Here is a 19383-nt window from a genome sequence, read left to right as displayed (position 1 = left end):
CCTCCCCCCTCCAACAGAGGAATTTAAAATCTGGGTCATAAGTAGCTTTTTATGGTCTGTTGCAACTTCAAACTGTTGTCAAGCAACCGGTCATAAGTCAAGAACTAGCTGTAGTTCTTTTCCTTTTAAATTTAATTGATTGCCAAACTTTGAGCTTTCATAAGTGTGTGTGTGTGAGAGAGAGAGGGAAGGAGGGAGGGAGGGAGGTGTGAGGTATGGAATTGATAGTATACATAAACTTGAGCCTATTCTGTAGTTCATAAAAGAGTCTAATCCTCATGTACTGTATAGAAGTTCTGATGATGAGGGAAGGTGCCAGGTGCCTTCGATCAGTTTCACATTTCCTCCCCTAATTCCCTCTTATTGTCACCTAGCCATCTCTTCCTACCTGTTGTTTCTTTTATTGTGCCCTACCTGTTCAGGGCTAAGCTAAGCTTCCTTCTTGGCAGCACTTTGGGGGAAGAAATAACACATCAACAGTCTGGAAACCTCTCAAATTAGATGTCACATCACTGTCAGGCAAGCACATATAGGGCTCCTTACAGCAACTTGAATATTTCAGCCAACAGAAGTGACCTGGGCAGTGTTTTCTGTGAGCCTTGTTCACGGAAGGAAGGAGAGATGAAGGCTGATATGCAATTGCTATATTTAGAATAGAATATCAGAGTTGGAAGGGACCTTGGAGGTCTTCTAGTCCAACCCCCTGCTTAGGCAGGAAACCCTAAACCACTTCAGACAAATGGTTATCCAACATCATCTTAAAAGCTTCCAATGTTGGAGCATTCACAACTTCTGCAGGCAAGTTATTCCACTGATTAATTGTTCTAATTTCAACACCTCTAGTAGTCTTATGGGTAATCAAAACATTAAGCACTAGGACACGGGTCCCAAACTTGGGCTGCAGCCCACTACTGAGCCGTTGCCTGTTGGCCACTGGGCTGCATGAGTGGCTGGCCAATGTGTGTGTGTGCAAGTGCGCACAACCCCCACTTGTGTTAGTGTCACTGCGGGTGGTAGCATTGCTGTGGGTGCCATGGGTGCAGCCCCATTTGTGTGTGCAGGTAAAGGCACCTGCCCTCACCTCCAGGCTGCCAATCCAGAAAGGTTGGGGAACTCTGCACTAGGAGATAAATTGATAAATTATATAAAAGAAATGATAAAATGTGAAACCACTGTACACATTACTGAACCTGAGGACAAATTTGTACTGTATTCGCAACAATGTTTTATATCTGAATATTCACTTATTAAACAGAGTGCATTAGCTAAAACTGTGTTCGGTTTGTTTGTTTTGGACAGAGCGAAAACGATTAAGAATACAGTTTCTGTGAATCTTGAGTTGACTGCTGAGGAATGGAAAAAGAAATATGAAAAAGAGAAGGAGAAAAACAAGACATTAAAAAATGTTATCCAGCATCTGGAGATGGAACTGAATAGGTGGCGGAATGGTGAGTTCACTATTGAGAACAGAGGTCTTCAAACTTGGCAGCTTTAAGACTTGTGGACTTCAACTCCCAGCATAGCTGGCTGGAGAATTCTGGGAGTTGAAGTCCACAAGTCTTAACGCTGCCAAGTTTGGCGGCGCAGCTGCGAGGCCCGCCTGCCGCCCGCCGGCATCCCAGCCTCTGCCCCTGCCGGGCCCACCACGCGCCGGTCGCAGCAAGGCATCGCCTCCATGTGCCGCCGAAGCAGCCGCCGCGGCGCCCCGCCACACGCTCCGCTTTACCTCAGCCGCGGGCCCGTGTGCCGGCCCGTGGCGCGGCCGCGGTCGGCCCCTCCCACTGGCCGCCGGCGCCTGCCGCTCCGCGCGCGCCGCCACTCGGCGTTCGGAGGAGGGCGGTGCCCGCCCACTCGCCCCTAGTTAGCCCTGTCCCTTTCTGGCCTGAGTGGGAGCCGCGTGGCACACCTGAGTGGCTGCGAGGAAGCGTTGCGGGCCTCGCCTGGGCCTCCCCGGAGTCCCTCCATTGGCTGCTGTGTCTCCCTCAGTGGGAAGAGAGTTCGCGACGGACGGAAAATCCCAGTAAATACATGCTGGTTGCCAAAAGCTTGACTTTTGATGTAACTGGGGATGCTGAAGGTCATAAATGCAAAGACTGGTGGTAAGTCACTTTTTCAGTGCTGTTGTATTGGTCGCTAAATGAGTGGTTGCAAGCCGAGGATTACTGGTAGCCGCTGTCAGTATTTAGGTCTCTATGTATTTAGGTTTCTATGCCCATAGCCACATCCACTCAGTCACATGAGGAGTTAGCCACGCCCACCAGTCACATGACCACCAAGCCACACCCCAAAATAAGCCACGCCCACAGAACTGGTACAAAATTTTAGCCCCCGTGGCCGGGCCTTTGCTTATTTTTCTGTATTTGGCCCTCACTCAAAAAACTTTGGACACCCCTGATTTAGAACCTTTGTTGAAAAGTAAGCCAAATATTTGCAGTGATAAAAGTTTTCTCTTTGTATCTCTAAAATGTATCAATAGAGCTCATTCCTAGGCAGTTCTGTTGTGGTGCTATTTTCTTCGTTAAGTAGAAAAGGTAGAACAAACATTGGATCTGCACAATCCCTTTTTTGTGTGACGGTTTCAGTGCAATCTCTTGGATTAAATCTCTTGGATTCAGTGCAATCTCTTGGATTAAACAAGAGACACAGAAAAGACTTTGTTAATAAAGTTAATAAATTGTAAGGCAGGAGTTATATTTTAATTTGTCATGAACTTAAAAGCAAAAATAGTGTAGGACTGAAGATTTAGATGAAGGCATTCTCCATATTAAATGCATTGCATGATAGTAAAATCTGATTGCTGTTTCTTGGTTTGTAAACCATAATTTAATCAAGAAGGTTACATCCTTTATTTTATCATGATAGATAAGAAGAATACAAGTTATAAATATATGTTCAGGAAACACAATTTCATGATTAATAAAGCTGTAGCTTATAAGCTAAACACTGTAGAGCTTTTCCTTCCCTAAAGTACTCCCACAGTCTTAAGTACCTGCTACTCCATCATCCTTCTATTGGCTATTGGTTTGTCCTTGATGACATGCTAGGTGTGGAATGGATGGTAGCACAGAATTTAGCTATATTGCAAGAAAATTTGTGTTACTGTAGAGATATAGAATGCAAAACCCAGAAAGAAAATACGAACTGATCAGCTAAGGTATTCAGTCTGTCAAAGAAGAAGATAAAGTCAGTTTAGCGTGGATGGTTTGGGAAAAAGTGCTGTTGGCTTCTGTTAATTGTAGCATGGTTATCTGAGTACTCACAGGCATGCTGTTTAATGATCTGTTCAAGGACTTTGCTCAGGATAGATGTAAAGCTGCCATGTCTGTAGTTTCCTGGGTCTTCCTCCTTTCCTTTGTTAAAGATAACATTTGGACGATACTCTGATTTAGTATTCTAAATTACTTGTGTCCTATTCAAATTCATATGCATATTTTCCCCCTAATATTATTGAATAGTTCACCCTTAGTAAAAATGTTACCCTTGTAGTTTAAGTTTCTGGAATTTGAATGGCTTCTTAAAATACAAGAATCAAACAAGGAACATGGTGAATGTTGTTACTTTAAAGTATACACATACGGGTACATGACTACGATTAAGGCACCAGGCTAGAAAGCAGGGAATTTTGGTCCCATCTTACAAGACAAATAGCTTGCTGGCTGAGTTTGAGTCATCCCTCAAAAGAATTAGGTATGTTCACTGCCTGCGGTTTTTATAAAAGAATAATAAAGGGGCATTCAAAATCTACAATAAATAAATTGCAATTCAGCGAGTTTGGGATAAATTATATTCTTTTTTTAAAAATAGAAGTTTTAATGACGTCTTTAATATTCTCTGGTTAAAAATAATCATTTTCTTTTCAGCCCCCAATTTCTATTTTCCCCTTTCCTGCTATTTTAAAATAAGAATAATTCCAAAGTTTCAATTTGTCATGAGATCTAAAATTTAATTTCCCACAGTAAGACTGAAGTATGTCAGGCTTTATTAAGTGCTGGAACCATCATAAGATTTCCATTTAGAAGCAAAAACGGGCCAGGATTTTAAAAATACTGAATAAAAATGTTGAGCTCATATTCAACTATTAATTGACATTTTCCATATATGTTGAAATATACATTCTTATGCATCTCTTAAAGATCACCTATAGTATGTTTCTAGAGCTATTCATGGAGTTAGTGGTGTTTATAGTGTACTTTTCCCCATATGGACTCCATATTGAGTAGGGCTTAATGCCAAATGAAGATTTTTTTTTTTTTGGAATTTATATCCTGCCCTTCTCCGAAGACTCAGGGCGGCTTACACTGTTTTAAGCAATAGTCTTCATCCATTTGTATATTATATACAAAGTATATATGTATATATTATATAAATATATAAACATGTACTTCACATGTAGCCTAGTTAAATCCATTTTAGTCATTATTGTAGCAGACTCTTCAAGCTTAGTTATAGTGTGTCTGTGATTTATCACTAGTCTTTGAAGTTGGCTTTTAGAAACAAAAAAATGGACTTCTGCCAAATTCTTTTCCTACTTTATCCCATACTTTTTTTTTCATTTGTAATCTTGCTTCTGAAGTCATTTGTGTGTTTGATATTCAATAATAACAAAAACTTTAAAAAATATACATATGAACTTGAATATAGTACACAAGTAATTTGGAATATTAAATCAGATTATTTTCCTAATGTCATTTTTATCTTTAATAAAGGAAAGGAGGAAGACCCAGGAAACTACAGACATTGCCTTTCTTTTTCTAAGTATTTTCTCCTCTTAAGTTGGTTGGATACAGCTGACTCCCAATAACTATCTCTAAATCTATTGTCACCACTGGAGTCTTACTCCTTTCTAGTCCATGCTGGCCAATCATTTAAGGGAAACCACAATAAGAATATTAGTAAGATAAGCCGAGAACTCATGACACAGAATAGAATAGAATAGAATAGAATAGAATAGAATAGAATAGAATAGAATAGAACAGATCAGAAGAGAAGAGAAGAGAAGAGAAGAGAAGAGAAGTAGGGTTGAGTAGGGTAGAGTAGAGTAGAGTAGAGTAGAATAGAATAGAATAGAATAGAATAGAATAGAATAGAATAGAATAGAATAGAATAGAATAGAATAGAATAAGAGAGTTGGACTAGAAGACCCTCCAAAGTCCCCTCCATATGGAGTCCTAGCAAGAAATGCTTACAATTTTACCATGCATTGTAAGAGGAAAAAGTTGGTCCAGGGATCTCATTTCCAATGGAAGAGATCATTTGGCATGGGGAAAGTCCTTGCAAGAGCACACCCTTGAGAAAGCTAACCCTTTCTTGTAATTAATGTTATCCAATTGCTGAACAATTTGGTAGCTGTTCAGAATATTAGAAGTGAATTTGTGTCTGCAGAGAGTTTACAAAAATCATCCCTAACTCAGGCAAGAGGCTGCATCATATTTCTCATCCAATCCAAAGACTCAAATTAGATCTAGCAACAAAAAAAAATGTATTCTGTTTTGAAACACTGTAGGGGGACAAATGATGTCTTTGAATAATCCAGCTGTATTTATTTATAGTTCCAGTTGTCTGGCTGTCCTGATGGCACAATTAAATTCCTTAAAAATTATCTATAAGTACCAACAGGAGTGTTTAAGTAAAGGTAAAGATTGAGGCTTACTCTCTTGGGATCTGATGTGTCTTCAGGAGAGGCAGTACCAGAGGAAGAGCAGATCAGTGCAAAAGACCAGAAGAACTTGGAACCATGTGACAATACACCTATCATTGATAACATCGTCCCCGTTGTTGCCAGCATCTCATCTGAGGAGAAGCGGAAATATGAAGAAGAGGTTACTAGTCTCTACAGACAGTTGGATGATAAGGTCCATTCATAATTTCCTTTCAATTGTTTGTTGGTCATACATTATTAATATTTATTCATAACTAAAATCAGTGTGTGCCTCAAACTCTACAAACATAGTATATACTATATTATTATATATAAAGCACTACCAGTATTTTCATTGTCACAAGCTCGGTATTCAGTTCTGCCGAAACTGACAAATTAAAATTGTTTCTTTTTAATCCCAAGTAATCAGTCAAATGATCAAATAATTTCTTACTGAAAACAAAGAAAGTGATAGATAATACTAAAAGCTACACAACTTGCACAAGGTTGCAGTAATATATGCAGAAATCCAGCAATTTAGTTGGTTATAGATCTGAGATTTTGGTTTTTTTTTCCTAATGTAATAAAATTACATCTAAAACAGGGGTATCAAACTCAAGGCCCAGGGGCTGGATCCGGCCCTTGGGGTGCTTAGATCTGGCCTGTGGGGGGGCACCCTGGAAAAAGCAAAGGACTGGCCCACAGTGCCTTTGCCACTGAAAACAGAGCCTCCCACTCCCGAGCTCTGTTTTCTCTGGCAGAGGGTTGCAGGACGCCATCCCAGCTGAAAATTGAGCTTGTGAGGGTGCGGGCAGCCCTCTGAAGCTCCATTTTCGCTGGCAGAGGGTTGCAAGAGGCCATTGCAGGCAAAATTGGAGCTCGGGAGCCCGTTTAGCTGGCAGTGCACTCAGGCTGCCACAGGTGCCTCCGACATGAGTGATATTGAACTGGCCACACCCACCCTGGCCATGCCCACCCCGGCCCCCCAAGGTCAAACACAACCCTGATGTGGCCCTCAATGAAATTGAGTTTGACACTCCTGATCTAGAATGTGTAACTAAATCATACTTCATATCAGAAATCTGTAGAATATTAGTTTCTTATCAGAGTTCTAGTTAGAAATAACTAGTCTCATAAATATCCAGGTCTTAATCTGTTCATTCAACGCCCATAAACCAACCAGTAACTCTAACTAGCAGTATTATATGGCCAAACCAAGTTGTTATTCAAGCTGATGCATTCTGGAACATTCTGTAGTTTTGCAGTGGCCTTTGTAGGCAATGACTATAATTTTTTAAGGTAGGAGCATTTTGATCTTGCAACAAATAGTACAATAAAGAAACATGACAAATTTATGCCTTCATATTGAAGAATGATACAGTTTTACACCACCAAAGGTTCCATTATATGAAGTTTCACAAACAAAATAAGGAATTCTTAATAATCAAACCTATTGCATTTATATGTCAAATGTATGATTTTGTAAGATAAAAAGATAGAATTGAGGTGCCTTTGAAACCAGCTGCTGATTTAAAATACTATTAACTAGTAGAATGATGCAGATGATACAATAAAAACCAGATGAATCCATTGTTATGTCAAACTCCGAAAGATATTTCTGTGTTCTGTAGAATCAGTTTTATACTGGAGACTAGATAAGATTGATTTATGATTCTACTTGCTTGTATCTGTTAGTATGATATGTTTTAGTGATAAAGGTTGGAACAAAGTTCTATAGTCTGCAAATTATGTCTGATGGGGTTCCCCCCCCCCGCGATGCAACAATGGTACATTCGGTTTCCATAGTATTTTACATTGGAGGAAATACTGCATCCGCTTTTATATTGATATATGAGTTAGTGAGACAGGAATCAGAAATTCTCAGGATGAACATAACTGTTATGTAAATACTGAAGATATTTGCCTTGGTCTTAATGTTAGGAAAAGAATGGCCAAATTTCCATTGACATGAAAAAAGGCCTAGAATTTAGTCCCCTGGAGGAAAGAGAGAGTGGGAGGGGTGGGGTAGATGAAAAGAAATAGTTTGGCTTCTGTGTTCTGCATATTTATGGCTTTTCTGTTTACTGCAATAAAGCAATTAAATTAGCTGAGTTTGGTCCGTGAGCTTCTGCTTAGAAGCAAATTCCTGAATGAGGAGTGAAGTATCTAGAAAGTCAAGATTTATTGCCATGCCTAGTGTAATAAGTCTAGCTGATTTCAAGGCATAAAAATAGTAGAAATTGAAAAAGCAACCCTTTTTTTGTCCACTGCAGGATGATGAAATTAACCAGCAGAGTCAATTGGCTGAGAAACTAAAACAACAGATGTTGGATCAAGATGAAGTAAGTTTATTTATTTATTTATGCATTCCCTTAGACTAATACAAAAAAAAATATACAAAATTTAAAAGACAAAACAAAGCCAAAAACACATGAAAAGATTAATAATAAGAAGAAAGTATTGACTTCAACAAACCACAATTATTGCTAGAAACTTGGCAACCTTTATAATGCTTGATCAAGTTAGGTTTAACAGAATAACAGAGTTGGAAGAGACTTTGGAGATTTCTACACCAACCTCCTGCTGCTCAGGGAGGAAACCCCATACTATTTCAGACAAATTGTTGTCCAATCTCGTCTTAAAAACTTCCAGTGATGGAACACCCACAATTTTTGAAGGCAAGCTGTTTCACTGATTAATTGTTCTGTCATAAATTTCTCCTGGTATTTAGTATTTTTAGTATTTAGTATTTTTATCTTTTCTGATTTGGAATAAAATTGAATATAATTCTTTTGAATTATTTTATTTTTCTCCATCATTTTTGCTACTTAATCTCATTTGCTCTGTTTCAGCTCTTGGCTTCTACCAGGAGAGATTATGAGAAAATACAAGAGGAACTCACTCGTCTTCAACTTGAAAATGAAGCTGCAAAAGAAGAAGTTAAAGAAGTTCTCCAGGCTTTGGAGGAACTCGCTGTTAATTATGACCAGAAATCACAAGAAGTGGAGGACAAGATGAGAGCTAATGAACAGCTGACAGATGAACTTGCACTGAAAACAGTAGGAACAATCCTTATTAATCTTCATTCCAAGATACATTATATTAATTTGTAGATGCCTTCTAGGAATCCCAACTAAGACCTCATTAAACACTCCAGAGAACAGAAGAATAGAATATAATTTTATTACGATCATAGACCAGCAATAGACATCACTGTTTACAATATATTAAAAAAAAATATTGACATTAATAGTGGGTAATAACATCCCTGTTAAGAAAATACATGTTCTCAAACAGGGTCACTCCCTAGTTTACGTGAGTGAAGAGCCAGTAATGTGAGTAAATACAATTTTCCAAAAATTGTTAGAGATATCTCCACAAAATTGGGACAAGTTGACAGCTATAATTCTGTAACCAATTTTTTTTTCTTGTGGACATTGCAGCAACACTGAATTTTGCCATTGTACGTGTGATAGCTGAGTTTGAGTCCTGAAGGAGAAAGTCTGCATAAAAATTGTCTGTCCTCCCTGGTAATATCTCTAATAAGGGGAGAATATACACTGACCTATAAACTCTGTATAACTCACAGTTTGTTTGTTTATTTATTTATTTATTTATTTATTTATTTATTTATTTATTTATTTATTTATTTATTTATTTATTTATTAGATTTTTATATCGCCCTTCTCCCGAAGGACTCAGGGCGGTGTACAGCCAAAAGATAAAAACCCAATGTATATACAATTAAAACAAAAAATTTAAAACAAAGCATATTACAAAATGGCCGACATATAAAAATTTAAAATTTAAAAACCCTAAAATAATAATAAAACCCCAATTAAAATTTAATAAAACTATTAAGCCAGTCCCGCTTGAATAAATAAGTGTGTTTTTAGCTCACGGCGAAAGGTCCGAAGATCAGGCACTTGGCGTAGGCCAGGGGGAAGTTCGTTCCAGAGTGTAGGAGCTCTAACAGAGAAGGCCCTGCCCCTGGGGGCCGCCAGCCGACATTGTTTGGCGGACGGCACCCTGAGAAGACCCTCTCTGTGTGAGCATACAGGTCGGTGGGAGGCATAAGGTAACAGTACAATAAAACATGTGAGATATCTTCGACTTCTCCTTTACCACATATATATACCAGTTCTGCTATTCGTGTTCTCTTACACTTGCAACACTCCAGAGAAATTCAGCTGTTTGAAGCTGTTTTAATTTCATTAAAATAAAAAAAGAATTTTCTTTAGCAAACTGCTGAAGAACCAGTTTTGCAAAAATTGATAGCATGTTATTTGCCATATTGTTGTTGCAGTGAATCCTAAAATTGTGAATGCTGAAATCTTTAAAAGGCAGTATAATAATTTTCTGCTGGAAAATATAGGAGAAGATCACTATTATTACCTTGTTTCCCATTGCATACTTGACGTGAATTTGGTCGCAGAAATGTCATTCTGTTTTCTTCCAGTGGCTTGATCTGCTTTAGCTACTAGCAGACTAACAATTTCTATATGTGTACCTCTATGCAAGTTTTAAAATGGAAGCTATTTCTACCTTCCACTGATTCTACCTTGAGTTTCCAGAAGGTGTTGCTGGGAATTATTTCTCTGCCACATAATAGCTAGGTTATGGTCTTTTTTCATTTAATGCCTAATTCTTTTTAATGCCTACCTTAAACTGGGACGTATAGAGTAAGGGCATAGTTCTGGATACTTCATCTCTGCCAAACTTCTATAAGGCATGAAATAAATATAAATAAATACTTGAGCTTAAATATAAAACCACCTATCTGATCTGGAATTCTGGAGTTATTCTTAATTTAATGAGAGCAAATATGAATGAATGTAACAAAATGAATGAAGGCACCAAAAAACATTTTTTTTAAGTTGACATACAATTGCTTTTCATCATAATTCACAATGTAAACTATTATTATTCTTATTATTTTGCAGTCTGCTCTGTCAAGTACGCAAAGAGAGCTGGGACAGTTGCAAGAACTTAGTAATCATCAGAAAAAGAGAGCTACTGAAATATTGAATTTATTGCTTAAGGACCTAGGAGAGATTGGCGGAATCATTGGTACTAATGATGTGAAAACAGTAAGTTGCCGTTGTTGCAGGAAACAATATAGCAAGACAGAAATATTTCAACTTTAAAAATAATGACTAAATTAAAAATAATCCTTGAGGATAGTAAACCAGGTAGTGATATATCTCGGCTTTGCAAATATTCAGCTGTGGCTATGCTGATTGAAAATTCTGGGAAGTTCACATATCAGAAAAATGCAAAGACTAGAGAAGACTATATGCAGAGCATGCAGAACTTAGTCCTTACAACTAAATCAGATCTAAGTATAAAGCTATCAAATTTAATCCCAGTGAGGGATAAGCAGGTTATATGGACTGCATTTGATTGATACAGCCAGTATTTAGTCAGTGCAATGCTTTTTATTTTTTTACTATTGCATTATCTTCCTAAATAACCCTCTTTATTGGAAATAGGCACTTTTGGCAGCGAAGGCTGGTAGGTTTATTTCAGGGTAAGCGTTTATGAGATTAGAGCCAAAGAGTTGTAGGGAGAGAGAAAAATAATGGAATTGTATATGGTAGAACCAATAGTCACAGCTGAATAAAGAAGTTCCATATTTTTATGTAGTGAATAAAAATAAAAATACTTTTACTATATGATGGACAGGTCTTGAGAACTCATGATATTTTTGATAACATCATCATCATCATCATCATCATCATCTGGCATTCTTACAGTAGTCAGGAGACCGCAGTACTACTGCAGAGTTATAGTTTGGCTTGCCAAAGTACCAGTACCACAAACGCTTGTGGGCTTCCCAAAGTGTGCCACAGGAGGGTGAGCTGGCTTCCCATCAGAGAGAAAGACAGGCAGCTCTTCCTGCAGCATTACTCAAGGCCCCCTTCCTTCCTGAAGCTGTCTCACAAACAGGAAAGTACAAAGCCGTCAGGAATCTGACCTCTGGTACAGAGCACCAGCTCGTCTCCCCACCAAAGTTGTACCTATCTACTTGCATAGAACATGCTTTCGAACTGTTACAGGTGGACAGAGGCTGAGGCGAGTGACAGGAGCTCATCCTGCTTTGCAATGGTAGGGCTTGAACTGCTGGAGCTGAGACCATTTCCAGTGCCATTAAGCCACTGACTGAGCCAGTGGGCCCCAGAACCAGGGGTGAAATTCTAGCAGGTTCTGGAGAACCGGTAGTGGAAATTTTGAGAACCAGCAAATATCACCTCTGGCTGGCCCCAGAGTGGGGTGGGAATGGAGATTTTGCAATATCTGTCTCTCAGAAGTGGGGAGGGAATGGGGATTTTGCAGTATCTTTCCCCTGCCCCACCCACCAAGCCACACCACACCCACCAAGCCATGCCCACAGAACCAGTAGTAAAAAAATTTGAATTTCACCACTGCCCAGAACTCATGATATAATGAAGGTGTAGAATTATGGCATCGCAGTGTAGACAGCAAGGGATGTAAAGCTATAAGGAACGCTAAAAACTGTTACTCAGATTCAAAAACCTGTGCAAGCAATTTAATACCTATTTCTACCCACAGGTAAATAGGGAGGATGGGGATCCATAAGTGTCAGAGATGTTAGGGAAGAACAGTATATATCATGCCAGTTTCAGTAACAAGTACAGAAGTCTACATCTCTGTTCAGATAGTGAAAAATGAAAATTTGGCCATAAAAGATGAATAACGCAGGTTTTTGTGTGTGTGTTCAGTTAGCTGACGTGAATGGTGTGATTGAAGAAGAGTTTACCATGGCACGACTGTACATCAGCAAGATGAAGTCTGAAGTGAAATCTCTGGTGAATCGCAGCAAACAGCTGGAGAGCGCCCAGATAGATTCTAATAGAAAAATGAATGCCAACGAGCGAGAACTTGCTGCCTGTCAGCTCCTCATCTCTCAGGTGATTAAGCTGTTTCTTTGTAATTTTTTTAAAAATTGAGTTTCTCATAGTTTTTGATATACATTAAACACGCCATTTTCTGCTTGCTTTCTTTTCAACTTCCAAAGCATGAAGCAAAGATCAAGTCTCTTACAGATTATATGCAGAATATGGAGCAGAAGCGAAGGCAGTTGGAAGAATTGCAGGATTCTCTTAATGAAGAGCTGGCCAAATTGCGGGCACAAGGTACTATAAATTCAGGAGTTAGGGACTTTGAAAAGGTAAAGGTTCCCCTCACACATATTTGCTAGTTGTTCCTGACTCTAGGGGGCGGTGCTCATCTCTGTTTCAAAGCCGAAGAGCCAGCGCTGTCCAAAGACACCTCTGTGGTCATGTGGCCAGCATGACTAAATGCCAGAGGCGCACGGAATGCTGTTACCTTCCCACCAAAGGTGGTCCCTATTTTTCTACTTACATTTTTTATGAGCTTTCGAATTGCTAATTTGGCAGGAGCTGGGACAAGTAACGGGAGCTCACCCCATTACACGGCATTAGGGTTTCGAACCACTGAATTGCCGACCTTTCGATCGACAAGCTCAGCGTCTTAGCCGCTGAGCCATTGTGTTCTTTCTTTTAAAGACTTTACAAATCCCCTGTTCCAGACCCTCAATAGCTGCCTTGAATTTTATTTTTCTAATATGTTGATTTTTGTCTGCTAGTTCCTTTCCACTGTCACCTTCCTTTCTGAGATAAGGATTCACAAAGTTCTTTCAAACTGGTTAATGTTGTCTAAATTGGGAGAACTAATATTTCTTTGGTGACATTTATTATGTCAGTGGAATCTATCAATTTCACACAGGAAAATAACTGTTTTACAGGTAGGGCCACAATTGACCCCAACATTTCTGTTACTAGGTGAGACATTTGTTAAGTGAGTTTTCCCCCATTTTACGACCTTTCTTACCACAGTTGTTAAGTGAATCACTGCAGTTGTTAATTTAGTAACCCAATTGTTAAGTGAATCTGGCTTCCTCATTGACTTTGCTTGTCAGAAGTTTGCAAAAGGTGAGCACATGATCGCAGGAACTGCAGCCGTCATAAATATGAGTCAGTTGTCAAGCATTTGAATTTGGATCATATGACCATGGAGATGCGGCAAAGGTTGTAAGTGTGAAAAATGGTTGTAAGTCACTTTTTTCAGTGCCGTTGTAACTTCGAATGGTCACTAAATGAACTGTTGGAAGTCAAGGACTACCTGTGTACGCATACTTTACTAGCTGCAATATGGCATGGATCAAAACTCAACTCATGCTGATTGGCATATTTTGTTGTACAAGGGCAATTGTTGTTCATATGCTACAAATCCACTTAACCGAAGCATCTGATCTTCTGAATTGGTCACAGGGATGGGCTTTAAAGATTACAGCTGGCATGACAACAGATGGAGGGAACCGTATGCAACACAAGGAATGTGATATTTTTAGGAGCACAAATGGAATTGGCTTTTGTTGGAAGAAAGTATTTCTTAAAAACCAGGGGCTAAAAGTAGCTTGACACAAATTGTTCTGCCGAAACACCTGTTAATGTTTCTTTGTCCCTGCAGGGTAATAAAAGTAGAAAGTCATCTTCTGCATAAGGAAGGCTTTTTTCAGAGCTTGATTAATACTTCTTAAACTATATCCCATTAAAAGGTTGCTCAACTGTCTTCTTCATTTGAACAGAAAAAATGCATGAAGTCAGTTTCAAAGATAAAGAGAAGGAACATCTGACTTTGTTACAAGATGCAGAGGAAATGAAGGTAATTTTAGATGACCCCAAAGATAACTTCCAGCTTTTTTATTCCACATATTTAATCTTACCTATACGTTGGCATTTATGATGTCAGTTTCTCACCACAAATATTTTTCAAAGGGATACTCAAGGTCAAATTATGTCTCCCAAGTCAAATCTAACATTTTTCTATAATTATAAACTAAATTCAGGGATTGCTTGGTGTGTTAAAAATATTACATGTATTTGTAAAAATACATTTCTAAAACATTTGATACTAAGCTAAACCATCTATAATTCCCATGTTCATATAACAAATAAAATAGATTTGCAGCATAAGGGAATTGCTTTATTAAGAATTATTTTGTTTTATAACTAGATTAATGATATATTGCTGGAATGTTACATAAGGTGTGTGTGAGAGAGAGAATGAGTGAGTATATGTAGGTGTATATACATATACTGATTATGTATCAAGAGCTGACATAGCATTCAGTGGAAAATACAACAACCGCTTTTAAAGTTACATCATGTTCTGGTGGAGTAGGAATGGAACGGAGGTCATCAGGTTGCAGGAATTATTGAATAGGTACTATGACATTTAGTCCCTTTAATTTGAGTTCTGAGATAGAGTAATATCCTGCTAGAAAAGAGAAAATTGGACCTTACGTTTTGAATTGCTAACTTTGTAGCATGGTTCTCTGTTCTGTATTAGTGCCACAAGAAACTCAGGTGCAAGAAACCACAGGATAAAAGCATTGCAAGTTTCTTCAAGAAGAATCTGATCTATTAACAATCTGTATAAGAATCTATACAGCCTATACAAGAATCCAATCTACTAACAGTCAAGGCAAATTGGCAGCAGATAAGAGTCAATGGACTCCAAGGGGGGGCTGGACTTAGGTCTCTTTTGTGGGCATATAGGGACTCCAGACTGATTGTGTGTTTGAACTCTGCCCTCAAGCTCAGCCTGGTCATCTACAAAACACAATCCAGATTTCACTGAACTCCTTATGTACTCCAACACAAGATCAGTAATTTCTTTTGTATATCCTTTTGATTTATGAGAGGCACATAGCACATATATATGGGTTAGTTCCGAAGGCAGAATTGTTGGGACATGACTGGGAAAACTGATATTAATTTTCTGAGCTTAGTTTTGAATGAATCTCAGCAATTGTAAGATATGCAGGTTGTATTTGATGTAAGAGGAAAAACCATGAGTAAAATATGAAATTATTGTAATTTATTAATCTCTTCTATGAACAGAAGACCCTGGAGCAACAGATGGAGAGCCATAGGGAAGCTCATCAGAAGCAGCTTTCTCGATTACGAGATGAGATTGAGGAGAAACAGAAAATTATCGATGATATCAGAGAGTATGTTCACTTTCACATTCCCCAGTATAGTTTTTGAATAATTTTGCAGGTGTATATACATCCATACACAGACTATTGCTGATGGCCTATTTGATTTATATTTGATGATGTATTGCTTATATTCATTGGCAAAGCCCTCAAGAAAACCAGATGAGTACTGCTGCAGATGTGTTTTTCTAGAATCTTCTTGTGGTGATTTGAACAAAAATAAATGCAGAAAGAACAAAGAACAATCTATAATGTGTTCCTGCTTTATAATAATAATAATAAATACAGCAAAGTATCATGTTTATGTCCCAAGCATACATATAATTCTATAATTCTATAATTTTAAAACCTGTAATAATATCAGAAATATAATATGGTATTAAACCAGGGGTGAAATCTAAAAATTTTCCCTACTGGTTCTGTGGGCCTGCTTAATTGGTGGTCATGGCTTGGTGGTCAGATGACTGGGTGGGCGTGGCCAATAACAATAAATAATAAAAATAATAATCAAAGTATACAAAACAATAAGAGGTACCAAAAACCAACTTTCACACTTTACACACACACACACAACACAACACAACTGACTCACACACAATGTAAAAGCAGATGCATTTCACCCAAAATGGCCCCTGCAACAAGCAGGAACCTCACACAGCCACAAAAAGCTCAAAAACCAACTTTCACACTTTACACACACACAACACAACAGAACACACACACACACACACACACACACACACACAAAATGCCACTTAGAGCTTTGTGAGATTTTGTGTGTTTGTATAGTTAGAGTGAAACACACAGAAACGCACCAAATCTCAGAAAGCTGCACAAATATTTCATTTTATTATTTTATTTTATTTATATTTTTTAGATTGGGGTCTCCAACCTTAGTTACTTTAAGGTTTGTGGACTTCAATTCCCAGAGTTCCTCAGCCAGCAAAGCAGGCAGATTCAGTTGCTGACTGAGGAAATGGATTACAGGGAGGCAGATTCAGTTGCTACCTGATGCAACTGATGTAAAGCATGGCTTTCCCAGCCTGAAAGGAGCAGTTAATTAGGTAAGTGCCTTATCACAGCCCAGAACCTCTTAAAAGGAGGTTTTCTACAAGCTCTTCAGCTTGTAGAAAACATGTTTTTTAAGGTTCTTGGTGATGAGGAACTCAGCTGGGATCGCCAGAGAGCCTTTTTAAACTTTTTGTTTTTTTACAACCTCTTCGGCCAAAGAGATTGTTAAAAAAAAGAGTTTAAAGGGTTCTGACGATCCCAGCTGAGCCACGGGATCATCAATGGCTTTTTTTTTTTTTACTTTTAAAGGCATTTTTTCGACTGAAGAAAAACTGCTTTTAAAAATAAAAAAACCTCTCTGATGATGGCACGGCTCAGCAGAGGCAGGGGGTGGGGCCAGGGATTTTTGCTACCGGTTCTCCGAACCACCCACCGCCATCGCTACCAGATCGGGTGAACCGGTCCGGACCAGGAGCATTTCACCCCTGTATTAAATAAAGTAACTAATAATCAATACCTTGGGATGTATTTAGAGCACTATTTGTGGCAAAGTGTTCCAGTAGTTACTACAGATAAAGAGTAGAATGATAACAAGAGATCAGTACTGCTTATTGGAAACAGTTTTCAAGTTCTCTTGAAGAAGTAAAATCCAGTGCTTGAAATGGAGTGGGGATAATATCCCATTTCTCTTCAATATTACATAGAATGGAGTAACAGCTGTGTCAGAAGCAACACTGATTTGAGATTTAAGATGATTATGAGAAAATTCTCTAAAAGTTTGAAATGAAAGTATATTGCTCTTAAGACAAATGTGTTCTTAAGTGATTTGTCTTAAATGATCTTAAGACAAATGTATAATGGCTTGTATTTCTCTCTCTGCAGTACCACTTTTAATCTAAGTTATTTTATTTTCTGCAGTATGAATCAGAAGTTGCAGCTGGAACAAGAAAAACTGACTTCAGACTATGAAAAATTAAAAATAGAAGACCAAGAACGGGAAAACAAATTGGAAAAACTTATGTAAGTTAGCTGGATTGTCTTTTTTGTTATGAATGAACATTCCTAAAATAATGTATGCAGGATGCCATCCTGACCAAGGACAGTAACCTCTGGCTATCCAGATGTTATTGGAATGTAATCTCTGTCAGACTCTATTGGCATGTACAGTGCTATAACTCACAAGAATTAGCATTTCTCAACATTTGCATATTATTAATATTTTATGAGCTGAAGAATTCTCCATTCTTTCTGATGTTATCAAAAAGTCATGTGATTATTTTCACTAGTCATCCTTCCCAAAAGGATAATCTAAAGCTGGTAAAATATATTTAGATTGAAGTTTAGCTACAAACTTTATAGAGGTTTAATTTCTCATCCTAGAGACTCAACCCTAGAACAGAAAAGAATTAAAAGACCTATAAGACCATGGTCCTGATTATACCCTATCCTACCCTATTCCAATTTTATAGATAGTTCTTAATAATTGCCAGGACAGGACTGTTGTTAAAACATCTGGTCTTAATTGAGTGGCCCAATGTATATGTGAATAGTAAGTGTATATCCACTTAACAATCATTCCAACGATGACACCTACAACTGGATAGCCATAATCTACTTAAAATTAATATTTAAACTGCCTAAAAGAAAATCAGCAGGTCTTAAGCCAATATGGTGAAGAGAGAATTTTATACATTCTTCTAAAAACATGGGTACATTGTCAGGATTTTATTAGTACCCTAGTGTCAAGTTTGGAAGTTCAGTAGAGCAGGATTTTAACTATCCTCATCAACATATAGATTTACGATTTTGGAGATTCGAATTAAACTCAGAACTCTTACCAATCCACTTTAAGACCCCAAACTGTTGCTCTTGTTAGTACAGATAGTCCCCAACTTACATCCATTTGTTTAGTAACAGTTCAAAGTTACAATGGCACTGAGAAAAGTAACTTATGACTTTCACACTAACGACCATTGCAGCATCCCCATGGTCATATGATCAAAATTCAAGGGCTTGGCAACTGGCATGTATTTATGACAGTTGCACAGTGCTGGGATCATGTAATCATCATTTGTACCCTTCCCAGCCAGCTTCCGACAAGCAAAGTCAGTGGGGGAAGCCAGATTTGCAACAACTGCTGGATTTGCTTAACTGCAGTGATTTCCTTAACAACTGCAGTAAAAAAGGTCATAAAATGGAGTGCAACTCACTTAAGAACCATCTTGCATAGCAATGGAAATTTTGGGCTTAATTGTCTTTTTTTTCCTTCCATTTTTCCAATAGTATACAGTTCCCAAGGTCCTAGGTCTTTGCATAATGTGTGCAAAATAGGATAATGTGAGGCTGGTTATTCATGTGCCTCACATGAATTATGATTTGGTTGTTCATTTTCTTGGTATTCATGGTATTCTCAGGACTCTTCAGCAACAGCAAATTGCAAGAGTCCATACTCTTACCTATCCTGCTGCTTTCAAATTCTAACTTTTGCTTCTGTAGGGTGTTAAAGATAAAATCGTTGCTTGCACAAGTCTGATCTCACAGATGCATCATGGCATCTGAATATCTTTTGCAAGATCTTCATTGTTATCCTACCAAATACTAGTCTATGTTGTAAGTCTTGACTGCTGGTTTCTTTAGTAGTCAAAACCTAAAAGTCCTAAAAGTCAAAAACGGTCGACTACTTCAG

At 38.2% G+C, this 19383-nt stretch overlaps 1 protein-coding gene across 1 annotated transcript in view; it reads left to right on the top strand.

Annotated features, from left to right (window-relative positions):
• The window catches only part of KIF5C (kinesin family member 5C), a 101356-nt gene that overhangs the window by 66826 nt on the left and 15147 nt on the right, over positions 1-19383 (top strand). The window contains exons 11-20 of the mRNA XM_058193133.1: positions 1300-1448; positions 5677-5852; positions 7912-7980; positions 8491-8697; positions 10582-10728; positions 12382-12570; positions 12678-12795; positions 14271-14347; positions 15589-15698; positions 17616-17717. Coding sequence (XP_058049116.1) covers positions 1300-1448; positions 5677-5852; positions 7912-7980; positions 8491-8697; positions 10582-10728; positions 12382-12570; positions 12678-12795; positions 14271-14347; positions 15589-15698; positions 17616-17717 — 1344 coding nt within the window. The remainder of the gene's footprint in view (positions 1-1299; positions 1449-5676; positions 5853-7911; positions 7981-8490; positions 8698-10581; positions 10729-12381; positions 12571-12677; positions 12796-14270; positions 14348-15588; positions 15699-17615; positions 17718-19383) is intronic.

This window comes from Ahaetulla prasina, chromosome 1 (assembly GCF_028640845.1).
Source record: "Ahaetulla prasina isolate Xishuangbanna chromosome 1, ASM2864084v1, whole genome shotgun sequence".
In the NCBI taxonomy this organism is placed as follows: domain Eukaryota; kingdom Metazoa; phylum Chordata; class Lepidosauria; order Squamata; family Colubridae; genus Ahaetulla; species Ahaetulla prasina.
Note: the sequence above shows the minus strand (reverse complement) of the source record. Positions and strands in the feature narration are given on the sequence as shown.